This window comes from Lepisosteus oculatus, chromosome 9 (genome assembly GCF_040954835.1).
Source record: "Lepisosteus oculatus isolate fLepOcu1 chromosome 9, fLepOcu1.hap2, whole genome shotgun sequence".
Lineage (NCBI taxonomy): Eukaryota > Metazoa > Chordata > Actinopteri > Semionotiformes > Lepisosteidae > Lepisosteus > Lepisosteus oculatus.
In genome coordinates this window covers 8,592,005-8,604,756 of record NC_090704.1, presented here as the reverse complement: position 1 = coordinate 8,604,756, position 12,752 = coordinate 8,592,005, and the positions used below count along the sequence as shown (strand labels likewise).

Below are 12,752 nucleotides of genomic sequence, written 5' to 3'. Positions count from 1 at the left end.
CTTTTGTTTTTATTTTATTTTTTTATTCTAGTAATGGATGCATTTCTGTGTTTAACAAAACAGACATGGGAAACTACAGTACCTGAAAGTTAATCTGAAATCGCCAAGCGAGCGCTGAGACAGCTGTAGATAGATGGGAGGAGAGTAATTCTGGTCTTACAAGGCAGCAAGGCAGTAAGTAGTCTTGGTTAAAGAATCCCTCAAACTCCTTCTAGGTGGAGAGATGTAGAGATACCGCTAATGACGGAGTAATGGGTTAATTCCTCATCAGTAAAAAAGAAGCCGACCTGGAACAAGCCGCGAACAAATTAGGACAAAGAAAACTGAGTACAGTTTACCTTTGCCTCTGGCCTAAAGGAGATTTTAGGCTATTAAGGTTACATTGGAGTTTTTCTTTCGCACCTTGAACTAAATTAAGCCGCAATTAAAGACCCATTGAAACACCTTGGACCGAGGAGTCATGTAAAGGTGACGTATTAAAAAATGGACAGAAAACATTTTGTTGTTGTTTTTTTATCCTGTGATATTTTTTATTAAAACGTTTTTAATACAATACTTTCTTTTACGCAAGAAACACTGGGGGAGAAAGTCCAATTGTTACATTTCTGTTGTCTTACAGTCCATGAATTTTAATTGATTCTTTAAGGTACCGTAAGATAATCACATTATGCTTGGTCTCATTTTAAAAATGTTTATAAGAGGCAATAACAAAATACACATCATCTTATAATCTTGTACCATTCGATCTCAAGGAGGAGTGTACAGTTATGAATTCAAGAGTATAGGTATTGCACAGTTGCAAAACTACTGACTTTAATTTTAAATTGCTTTTTTTTCAATAGGCGATGCTAGAGATCATTAAAATGGAAGAAGACATTCAAAATCTATCTTCACTCCCATCCTTGCATGGTGAGTATTCAGAAAAACAATCCTATTTGTCTTTTCAAATAAGTAGAATACTAGAAATAAAGAGCCCATCAATTTATGACTGAGTTTAAGGTAAAACAGATTTAACCCATTTTACAGTTCAACCTTCTTTCCTTCTGTAACGCGATTGTTATGATAACCAATAAATCATAATCTTGTCCCTTCGAGGTAGATGTGGCTAGAGTCAAGTACCCGCTTCAGGAATAAAATGTTGTGTTTTAATGTAACGGGAAATGAATTGAACTTACACCCTTTAACCAAACGTAATTGTTTTAAAAATATTATTTGTAAATATTGAGATTTAATGTAATAACCAATTTTAACCAAAAATATTTAAGTGAAAGAATAATGTTAAAATGAAATTAACTTTTTTAAAATTAAATACCTGATTAGTTTTGCTTCGCTCTTAAATCTTAAAACGTGCAGCATTTTCAATACTGTCGAAAGAAATATAATTGTTCTTATTTAATTTTATTTCTGAATTATAAATATTTGCTCAATTAAAGTTTTCTGTATAGTCCATGTTTTGATCCGACAATTCATTAGAGATTTCCATAAGAAATTGTATCATTAATGACTCTTTGACATTAATTCCCATTACAGATACAAAATCCAATATTGCGTAATTTTTTTTTTGGTAGTTAATCAGTATGTGCTCAAAAGTAATTTCAAAATATATGAAAGTACATGAAAACTATTAATTGGGACTCTATTACGTTTAGTTTAAACGGACGTCTTGGTTTCTTAAGCCATAAGCATTGAAAGGGTTCATTAGTATTGTTAGATATTGTATTTATTAAAATGGATGTGGTTTTGAAAATAGCAAATATAACCCACCTCACGCCTTTTTCCCCCCAAATTAACCAACTTTTCTTCTGTTGGATGTGTCCTGTTGTTTGAATAGTATCCTAAGGTGTTCCACTGTTTCATCTTTTCTCGTTGTCTTTCCAACCTGCAGGTTTAAAGCAGAAAGCCTTGTGCGAAGGCTGCCACAGACTGATCCGTGATAAATATCTACTCAGAGTCAATAACTGTTTCTGGCATGAACAATGTGTGCATTGTGCAGCGTGCAGGGAAACCCTTAAGAACACTTGCTTTCTGAGAGAGACAAAACTCTACTGCAAGCGTGACTATGAAAAGTAAGTCCTTGAGGTTTTTTTTTAAGAGTGCCCATTAGACATTTTTGGAAATACGTTCAGTATTTAAGAAAAGTAACGTTCGAATTCGTTAACTTCGTCCATCTCTGTCTTCCTTTAAAACTGTTTAAAACGTTAGTTCGCTGTACAGTGTGTTACCTGCCTTACTACCAAAGAGAAAGTTTTCAGAAGTGCAGAAATTAACTTCATGCTAAAGACGTTGTTGTAGTGTCCACACGACGAAGACGAAATTTAAGCTCCTCGGGAAACGAGGCTTTTCTTCATAAAGTTGTTTTTCCAGCTGTATTGATTATAAGGGATGCATTATGATATTTCAGAGCTCAAGCACAGGCCATTTAAGTGAGGTATGATTTATAATTTATTAAAAGCAAACGTGAGCTAATTTTTTAAAGTACCGTTTACAATAAATAGAATAATATATTAAAAATAGAATAATAGATGTACAGTCTTATTGCGATAACCGTTTTTAAATTGTTTAATGTAAAGTATCGTTTTAAATCGTGTACTACTGTACACTGAAGTGGTTCACTTCAGCCCTACTTTAGAGATGTTCTAGGTTGAAAAGGGTGAAGAAGGGACAGCTGGGCCCAGGAAAACTGGCATGTCAGTAATCCCTATTGTTCTCTGTGGGAGTTTTCGCTGCATGACTGGTGACTTGTGCTCCACAGAGTCTGAAAAAAGGACATTCTTTATGTATAAAACATGCTTTCTCACTTTTCCCCTTTCTTCTCATTCTCGAGCGGTGCAGTCTAATTAATTTTCCCCTCCCCGAAAAAGGGGTTTATTAATTGATGCTTTCACATACCCGTGAAGAATAGATCCAACCCAGTTCTGGGTTCATTAACATTGTGTGGCAAACTGAATGTCTGTTTTAACATCCATTAGGGAACTTTGGAATAGCATCGCTTTACAACGAGTGGCTTTAAAAGGAAATCAATTTGAAAAAGAGAGGCCTCACGGTGTGACTTCATTTTGGAGAGTACCTCTTAAGAAACCATAAATGCAAAATTATGTTGAACTCCTCTTCTGAGAACTGCGGCACTTAAGCCAGCACTGGTGCGTTCTGCAACAAATACAGAAGGTTATTGTTGAGGTAGGTCTGAAAGGCTGGTCCTGCTTGCTCATTAGTTTCTCTGTTGCTTCTCTACGCACACTCCAAACTGCAAACTGTGAGAGATCGCAAAATGGAATCAAAACAGCGTCCATGTTACCACTTGCAGTTCTCCCTATGCATGTGCTTATGTATAAGTATATTCTATAAATGTCGGTCTCCTCACAAGTATGAGAGTGCAATTTACCAAACATTCCCCATGTACAGTACAATCTCCCTTATGTCTGAGTGCTCAGAAACTGATAACGTGTTACAATACTGTATTTAGAATCCTGGAAGTAGGGTTGGCCAGACTGTTTCAGTTAAGGTACATGAAAGACAAGGTGACTGCAAAATAGAAGGCACTTTGGGCTGTGGAATGTGAGAATACTGCTACAGGCAGGGAGAGTTCTGGGGAGAGCTAAAGTGACACATTGTCAAGAAGTGTTAAATTAGTGAAATCCATTGACTTGGTAACTGCAAGCTGGGAATGACATATGGCCGTATCAGCATGGTTCATCCCGTGCATGCACTGAGAATATATAAAAAAAAGACAAACAAAATGCTGCTTATGCTGTCATATTCCTCTGCAGCTTAATAATTCCATCAGTGGAGCTGTGTGTTTTTACAATGTGTTCTTTACATCTGAAAAATACTTTGTGTGGAAGATGCACCTGCTGAAAATGATTGTCTGGCTGACGGAGAATTAAGGAAAATCCTATCTGGTGACCAAACTGTTTTTCTGCCATGCTCCGATAGCTGTGCTTGTGCCAGGGCACATTATGATCTAAGAAAGGACCACTGAGTTTTTAATGGATTGGAATAGGCTGCCCACATGGCTGATAGTGACATGTGTAGAAAAGCTGCATCCCAAAGGCCCCGGTGTGGGGAAACGGGATAGGAACAATATCAGCACCATATGTTCCTGGCTTTGATAAACTTGCAGAAGGAGATCTTGAGGAGACGTGAGTACATGGGCTGTGTTGTGGCATCTGGATAACCCTTCCCCAGGAGCCTCTGTACTGTGGTGGGACACTGCTCACCCAACCATGAGTTATCTGACCTGACCAATTAGCCATTTGCATTGAGCCAAGCCTTTCTGTTCACTATTCACAGTCTGCTCTGATGCAGCCTTATGCCTTTTTCAGTGGGGTGGATGGTGCCACTGACTGGGGTCAATGTGACAGACTCTGTCGCTTATTTCCTACTTTGCCCTGATCTCATTGAGTATAATCAAAAGAATAATGAACTCTTTGGTGTAGCCCAGCAGTATACAGACTACATATGTGAACGACATCAGTCTCCACCCATCACATACTAAGGGATCAATGACTGACATGCTAAATCGTTGCCACTCTGATCTACTGTAAATTAGTAGAAAATGTTCACAGCTGAAATGTCAGTTATTAACCAAGTGGGATTTGTATTTTTAATTACATAATTTGTTATATTATATATTGTAATTAATATAGAAAACTAAACAGCAGTTTTTAATTTACTTTTGGACAGTCCTTTGTTTCTACAGAGGTATCATACTTAAATGACTGACTATCATTATCATACCAGAAAAAAAAAAAACTTGATTATAGGACTGACCCCTAACCTGCAGAAGGCTTCTCCTGATACAAAGAAACCCATTAAAGAAATCCCTCTGATGCATTTGAAAATAATCAGGAACAATGAAAACCAATAGCCAGGTCTATTCTGATCTGTATGAATCAGCCTTGAGTTTTGATTGATCTTCCATAAGTATTTAAACTGATAAACTCCCAAGATCATTAAATTTTAACGTGCATGGAGCGTGATTCTTTTAAGCTCAGCTATTAGTGCTGGGCAGAGCAGTGTGAAATTAATTTTTACGGATATTTTCGTTAATACCCAGCCACTAATGGCTTTTATTTAAATTCACCATGTCCATTTTTCTCCATTTGAGTATTTTCAATCCAGCTTCAAATTCCTATCTGTCAATAACTGCAGAAAAAAATGCTTAAATTATTAATTACTCAGCTTCTTTGCACCAATTAAATACTTTTTGTATCGGCAGACTTCAAATGTGATATGAGCATTGTGAAAGTAGTGTTATGAAATGCACACTGTGTGAAATTTTGAATGAATTGAGGGTTTCTTTGAAATAATTTGACTACTACAATTGTACCATGTAATAGAAAATAAACTGGATGAAATGAGATACTAATACATATTTTTTTGAAAGAATGTATCCAGATTTTAGTTTAGGACAGAGTCTGCCAAGACCAAATACCTAATAGAGGTTGTGAATAGATAAAGAAAATAATATCTTTTAAATGATTTATTTTGTATTACTGTACCTTTTAAATGGCTCTTTCAAAAATAACTTTAACCAATCTCACTGTCATGTGAATAATTACAGACAGAGATTCAGACTGGTCTATCAGACCTATCGCAAATTTTCTTGCTGGTCTCCTAGGTGATTTTTAATGACACTAATAAGAAGCAACAATGTTGTTCATTGGGATGGTATGTACTTAAACTATAAACTTCTCCGCTGGTATCTTTGTGATTTGTGTAGTAGGTCAACAATACGACAGATAAATAATATTAGTGTCACCGATCTTGTTTTTCATATTTGATCAGATAATCTAATGAAATTAATACATATTTACATTTGAAGAACTCATGAAGCGGCAAACTTTGGTGTGAGCAGTTTTAAGAAGAATATTTTCATGTCAGTCTTCAGCATTTGGTTTTTGTTTGGTCTGTTCTATAAATAAAGAAAACAAAATCCTAAAACTCAATTCAGATGGTAATTTAAACACACATTGTGCAGCTGTGCTGCTCTTCATTTTCATTTACTTTATTGAAAAACATGAAAGTGCTTTAAAATACTTCGGGGATTTAATGATCAAAATGGTTTCGAAAATCTAAAAATGTTCAAATGTAGTTCAGTGTAATAAGGCCGAACCCCCATCATTTGGAATAGTGCAACTGTAGTGGAAAAGAAGCAGGAGACAGACAAATGTGAATTCATTGAGAATAAGACAATGAACATGAGGCTACGTTAGAGGCCTTTGTTTTTGTTTAGTTAAGTATAGTTAAAATAATACCATGGATCAGCCTGCCCCATGGGAGAGCTGATTCCTCCCCTGACTGGAGCCATTGCATGCAGAGTTTTATTCTCCTATCTCTGTAGGACTGAAGCCCTTGGTTCAGCAGCCAAAAACCACTCATAGTTTAAAGAGCTTAGTCCAAGTTTGGTTGCCAGGTGCTAAAACGCACACTTGCCACTCTCACATGGAGGGGTAACTGGGCAGCGGGGGGGTCATGTCAGCTACGCCAATAAAAGGCACTACTCAGCAACATTCCAAGTTCCTTTGACATATTTTTTTTTATGGGCACTGGAGGAGGAAGTTAGAAAAAAAAGGTGATTTTTTACAGAAAAAAAAACAACTATTTTGGTGACAGTTAGAAGGTAAAAACCATTAACGCTCAGATCTTATGCAAAGTTTATGACAAATTGAAGATCATACGAAAGTATTAGATATGTGGAAATGTAAAAATAACATTATGTTCTCCTTAACTACAGTACTTATTTTTGCTGTCTCTCAGTCTTTCTCAGTCTTTTGCATACCATATGTCAGCATTGCTTCAGTTGTGTGCTTGGTAAAACAGAAATCCAAACTTATTGTATTCGATCTTATTTTATTGCTGACTTCTTTTTCTTGAAGTCACTAATGCACATTTCATATAGAGTAATGTTTTACTACCTAACAAACGTATGCTCACAACTCCAATGTCTTGTGACTTAGATCCCTTACAATACTTTTTCAAATGAATATTTTCTCTAATATGGAAGAACAACAGTCCATACCATGTGAAGGAGATTTAACGAATAGAAATTATGCCTACAGACAATTCTGTCCAAGATACCCTGACATCTCCCATGCAAGTAGAGCCAGCATATTTCGACAGCAACATTTAATGAGGCAGCTCACGTACTGCATATTTAAAACAATGACTAGGAATCCTCTGTCATAGTCGTTTTCTTTCTTTCCCACACTAATTAGATTGTTTGCAGTGAAGTGCAGCGGTTGTTTGGAGGTGATTACTCCAGCAGAGTTGGTGATGCGCGCCCACAAGTTGGTGTACCATCTGCAATGCTTCTGCTGTTGTGTGTGTGAGCGGCGCCTGCAGAAGGGGGACGAGTTTGTGCTGAAGGAGGGGCAGCTGCTCTGCAAGAGTGATTACGAGAAGGAAAGAGAGTTATTGAGCCTCGTCAGCCCGGCCTCATCAGATTCAGGTACGGACTGGCTAATAACAGGGAAGGGCTAAAGGAAGTCATGGCTACATAAAAACAGCTGCTGTGTGAACACTGTACACTGTACACTGTCAGTGATGAATCTGAAAATATATCTAGGATAATGAATGACAACAGCTTGCTGCATTATTCAGGTAGCATTTGAGGGTTTGTTTGCATGCAATGGCAAGGATCTTTGCTAGAAAAGTCTTATTTTTTTTCAAAATCCAGGCAAAAGTGATGAAGATGAAGATAGTGCTGATAAGTCTATGAGAAGCACAAAAGCAGGTGAAGACCCCGAACACAAGCGGCCTAAACGCCCCCGGACAATTCTCACAACCCAGCAGAGAAGGGCTTTCAAAGCTTCCTTTGAAGTCTCCTCCAAACCTTGTCGAAAGGTCAGCAACAGCTTTTTTCATCTTTCGGTCCATCCATTGTCAGAAAGTCACTGAATTCTGGACGGGGCTGAGGCAACCAGGAGCCGATCCTAAAAGCTTAGGGTGCAAATTTGGACTGCACCCTGGAGGGGATACCAGGCGATCACAGAATGCTTGTGCGGTTACACACACAGTCGCCTAAGAGGAACAAATTAACCAAATCAGCATTTCTTTTGGAGATGGGAGGAAACCACGTTGAAATGGTTAGACTATGAAGAATCCTGACAGATAGTATCTCAGGTTGGAATCAAAGTCAGAACCCAAGAACTAACTGCTACACTACCATGCCCCCACACTACAGTAGTTCACTTGGGGTGTTCAGCTTTATAAGTATTACATTGCAAATAAATAAGAGGAAAGAATGAAACAAATCACAGTATAGAGATGACTTGCATAGAAACAAACTATATTTTCCAGACATCTATTTATTTATCTTCTAATTGCCCTGCATTACAGTATCTGCACCTACAGTACCCATTATAAAATCTGAAAGTTTCAAGTCCTTCTGTAATCTGTTTTAACCAAAAGCAAGAGTAACGCAATCCACAAGAGAAGTGACTTGATTCTGGAATGTTGTAAATGAAGTGAGTTGATAAGTGATAGACAAGTTTTTTAAAAAACGTATCTCTATAATTTATAATTAACATGATTACAACTTGTAACAGAGTTGCATATTTATTAGCAGAAACGTTTGATGCTAATAAATGTTGAACAGTCATTGGTTCTACAAAAGCTGCATTTGTACCCGTTAGCCTGATTTTGTCAAATACTGACCTTTGTTGACCAAGATACAAACTTAGTTCATGTTTAGTGTTATTATTCCAGTACGATAGCTGTTAGCATCAAAGTCTTTGGTTAACAGCTGTGATTTTGCAGCTTATTCATTTTGAAATTTCAGAAGCTAAGCAAGACTGGGCCTGGTCAGTACTGGGATGGGAGACCTTCTGTATCAGGAAAACCAGGGTGCTGCTGTATGTAGGACTGGTGGACCAGTACATGGTTCTTTTCCTGCTAGACTAGAATTTCTAAGACCAGAGCCTTAGGATTGTGACAGTGGACACTATGTTTGGAGCCCATCGTTTGAATTTGATATTAATTCCAATTCTCCTGACTTGAAGACCCAATGGTAGTCTTGTTCATCAAAATATAGCAGTTAACACCAGTATCCTGGCTAAGATGTACTCTGGGTGTGGCATGAACAATCTGGACTGCTCCACGTTCTCCTGAATTCAATTAGTGAATCTGTTTTGCACTTCTCTTCCTGATCTACTGGATAGTGTAGCTAATAGATGATTGGTTTTGGGGGTATCAAGTGGGTGCTGCACTTCAGAGGTGGGTGAAGTGGGTCCATTCCTTTATGTAAAGTTCTTTGGGATGCAAAACTCCATATCATTATAAAAAATATTATTGTTTTTTTGTTAACTACAGGTAAGAGAGACACTGGCAGCAGAGACAGGATTAAGTGTGCGAGTTGTGCAGGTCTGGTTTCAGAATCAAAGAGCTAAGGTAAAGAAAAGTTTGGTCTTTGTTCACCTATAGCCAGTCATGTCTGCCTTTACAGAATTTGCAGCTATTGGAAGTCTAATATATTATGCAGAAATTGATTTTCTTTATTGTGCACACTTATACTCTTTATACTATATTTGACTTTTATCCTTCTTGTTAAAACATGTTTAGATATTTAAAAACAAGTGTACTGTACATATATTCAAATAGAACACAGCCTGTCATTTTCTATGATGGCTGTAGTTTTCACTTGCCTGTAATAGAACCCTTCGTCTTTTATTTTATTCACCAATGTTCTATGTTCCATTGAGAGTCTCCATAAAGAAAGGTTAAATAAATGAGAAGAGGTACTCAACGACAGTAGCTGGGCAGTTTGTTACAGACACCTACAGCCTGACAGACTTGATTTCTCTCCTCAATGCATTCCTTCATTATTACATAATTATAATTAAATAAATAATATCTTAGTTTACTTCTTTATAGTCTTGGGTGCTTAGGATTTTATGAATTCATCCTCTGGATTGATTTGGTCAATAACTTTCAGGGTTTAAATTACTTGAATTGATTACACTTGACTCCTCTGATATAAAGAGATTCACTTCCTTTAACATACCTGTTTAAGACATTCCTTTATGGTCCAGACTGTGCCACAGTGGCTAGGGTTCTAGACTTGGAAGGTTGTGGGTTTAAATCTCAGATGAGACACAGCTGTTGTAGCCTGGAGCAAGACACTCCCTCCGAAGTGTTCCAGTGAAATACCCAGTTATACAAATTGGTAAAAAAATGCCTGTTGCTTTGGATAAAAGTGTAAACCAAATAATCAAAAAAATCAGACATTGATCTGATTACCTTCTTCTGAATTGATACCAGATCAGCTTATACGCTCTGTCATGTGGTGACCAAAACAAGCATTATTTTGTTTTTACTTCAGTAGTAAGAGCCTGTTTTGTGCGTTGTCTTATTTATGTGCTTGTGTTATTTTATTGAAAGATGAAAAAACTTGCCAGACGACAACAACAGCAGCAAGAACAGCAAGATCAAAGTAACTCCCAAAGACTTCATTCAGGTACATAAAATCGGATTTAAAAACCTCCATTGTTCCAAAGGTGCTTTAGCACAGAGACGTGAGCAAAGACGTGGAAAGGCATGTTCTTTTTATAACCACTTTGTTTTGTACTATACTGTTTCACTGATAATAACAACACCCAAGAATTAAGCGGATTTGTCTTAACTCGCTTGGCTGAGGGCTGACCTCCTAGCCATGCAACATGGAGGCCGGGACCCCCATGTGGAGTAAGGAGTGACCAAGGGGCAGCTGGAGAGGTAGAGATGGGCTGGAGGTGGGATGCAAAAGATGTATGTGAGGGAATGAAGGGGAGTCTGTAAGGTGAGGAATTGATGTCAGGAGTCATTACAAATTACTGACAGTTGAGGTTGATCCCTTCCAAATTTTGTTCTGTCTCTAATTTATGCACTTTCATAAACAGTGACCACAAACAGAGTTGTCAACCCTGGCATAGACAGCGGACACCCTTTCTCCGAAGTGCAGCAGCAGCATCACATTTTAGCTCTGGAGCAGCAGTCCTACAAGGTGGACCCTTTCCGACAGGGACTTACACCCCCACAGATGCCTGGGGATCACATGCTCCCCTATGGTAACCATTTCTACCATTTCAGCTTTTCACAACTTGACAGTCTGAAGTGCTTTAAGTTTTTTCTAATTCTTTTTTTCACTGCCGTTGAATGCTGATCAATATATCTCTATATTGTCTGCGTCATAGTTAAAGTTCCTATGCCTAATAGTTCAAGGCAGTGTACTGCCTTCGTCTGGTGAATTTGCTCTTTAAGATATTGAGAAGATGTTGTTTCAATATTTCAGTTTTGTTTTTAATTTTTAAAATTGTAAGGTATTTATTCATTGCACAAGTAGGTGCATACACTAGAACTTTGGAAGGCTTTTCTTCAAGGATTTTGTTGACTTGGTTGAATAATAAGATTTTTCATTATGGTGTGTAGAAATAAGTAAAAACAGGTGTGTTTTTATAGAACTGACAAATACACCTATAAACACCACCCCAAGGCCTTCACTTCTTTATCTCCAGAAAAGTTCAGGAAAAGAGAGAAATTACTTTTAAAAAAGTCTCACCCATGTAATCTAATAATAATTGCTCAATTATATTTCTTCTATTCTAGATCTCAGATGGAACCTAAAAAAACATATACTGTATTTCTGTGCTGGACAGCTATATAAATAATGTTATTTCTTAATTGTCAGCTTACATGTACTGTTTTTCTATATTTTCAGGCAGCGAAGGCCTTTTCAGTGAAATGGACAGTGACACTGCAATTAGTAACATTGGAGATTGTCTTCTGTCTTTGTCTGAGGCAGGACTTGGAGTTTTAAACCCTATTGACCGTCTTTACTCAATGCAAGACTCTTACTTTGCCTCATGAGTCTCTAAAACTCCCACACTTCTGAATTTGCTTCAGGTTATTGAGCAGTGGTTCAGTAGTTCCTAAGCAAGTGGTATGTATGTTTTGTCAGTACTTTATCTAAAAAAAGCAATGCAATGGAGACTTATTACATTTGAAATTCTGCATGGATAAAATACAGTTGTAAAGCACCTCAACATCTTAAACAAAATCTGACATTTAGGTTTGTTATTTATGAAATGTGAATCATGAAAATCATACTGAGATCTAGACATAGGCAAGAAGGACATCAAATGAAAGAGTATGCAATAATAACAACAATAATCATAATAATAATCGGATTATTGGACATAGATACAAAAGTGACAAGACTGTATTAATAAATTAATTTAAGTGTTTGTTACATCTTACACATTTAATTGAAATGCTTTACACACTCAAATATATTGTATTATTGGTTAAGCAATATTATTAAAGCAATTTACAATACAAATTATTATATTATATGTGACACAATTCCTATATGATCCCCCTTTCAATTTCTTTTTTACCGTTTTGACAAACGTTGAGCAAAAAAGCACTTATACAAAACGTAATAGGCTATGCATTGAAAAATATTGTACAGTAAGTAGTTTGATTAAGAAACTATTAATACATGTGCACAAAATTCATTATGTGGAGTTGGGGTCCTTTACGGTTTTACCATACAAAACACATCCCTCTATTGATTTACGTTTTTAGAAAAATGAAGCATTGGACACAGAGCTCCTCAATACTCACTGATGTACAGTAACAGAATGTAACACCACCTCAAGTGGACTTGTCAGCACTGAAGCCAAGTCCTTTTTAGCAATGAATGAAGATTTTGTATTGGTCTTCCTTCTGGACTGCAGCAAAAAAAAAACAGATACACTCATTGTAATACAATT

At 37.0% G+C, this 12,752-nt stretch overlaps 1 protein-coding gene across 1 annotated transcript; it reads left to right on the top strand.

The window, feature by feature from the left end:
- Positions 1-209: 209 nt before the first annotated feature.
- On the top strand, positions 210-12,200 carry lmx1a (LIM homeobox transcription factor 1, alpha). The gene is made up of 9 exons (XM_006634643.3): positions 210-468; positions 843-909; positions 1,886-2,066; positions 7,218-7,450; positions 7,679-7,845; positions 9,313-9,390; positions 10,381-10,456; positions 10,878-11,045; positions 11,696-12,200. The coding sequence occupies exons 2-9, from the start codon at positions 846-848 to the stop codon at positions 11,842-11,844; spliced, it is 1,116 nt and encodes a 371-aa protein (XP_006634706.2). The 5' UTR covers positions 210-468; positions 843-845; the 3' UTR covers positions 11,845-12,200.
- Positions 12,201-12,752: the final 552 nt, after the last annotated feature.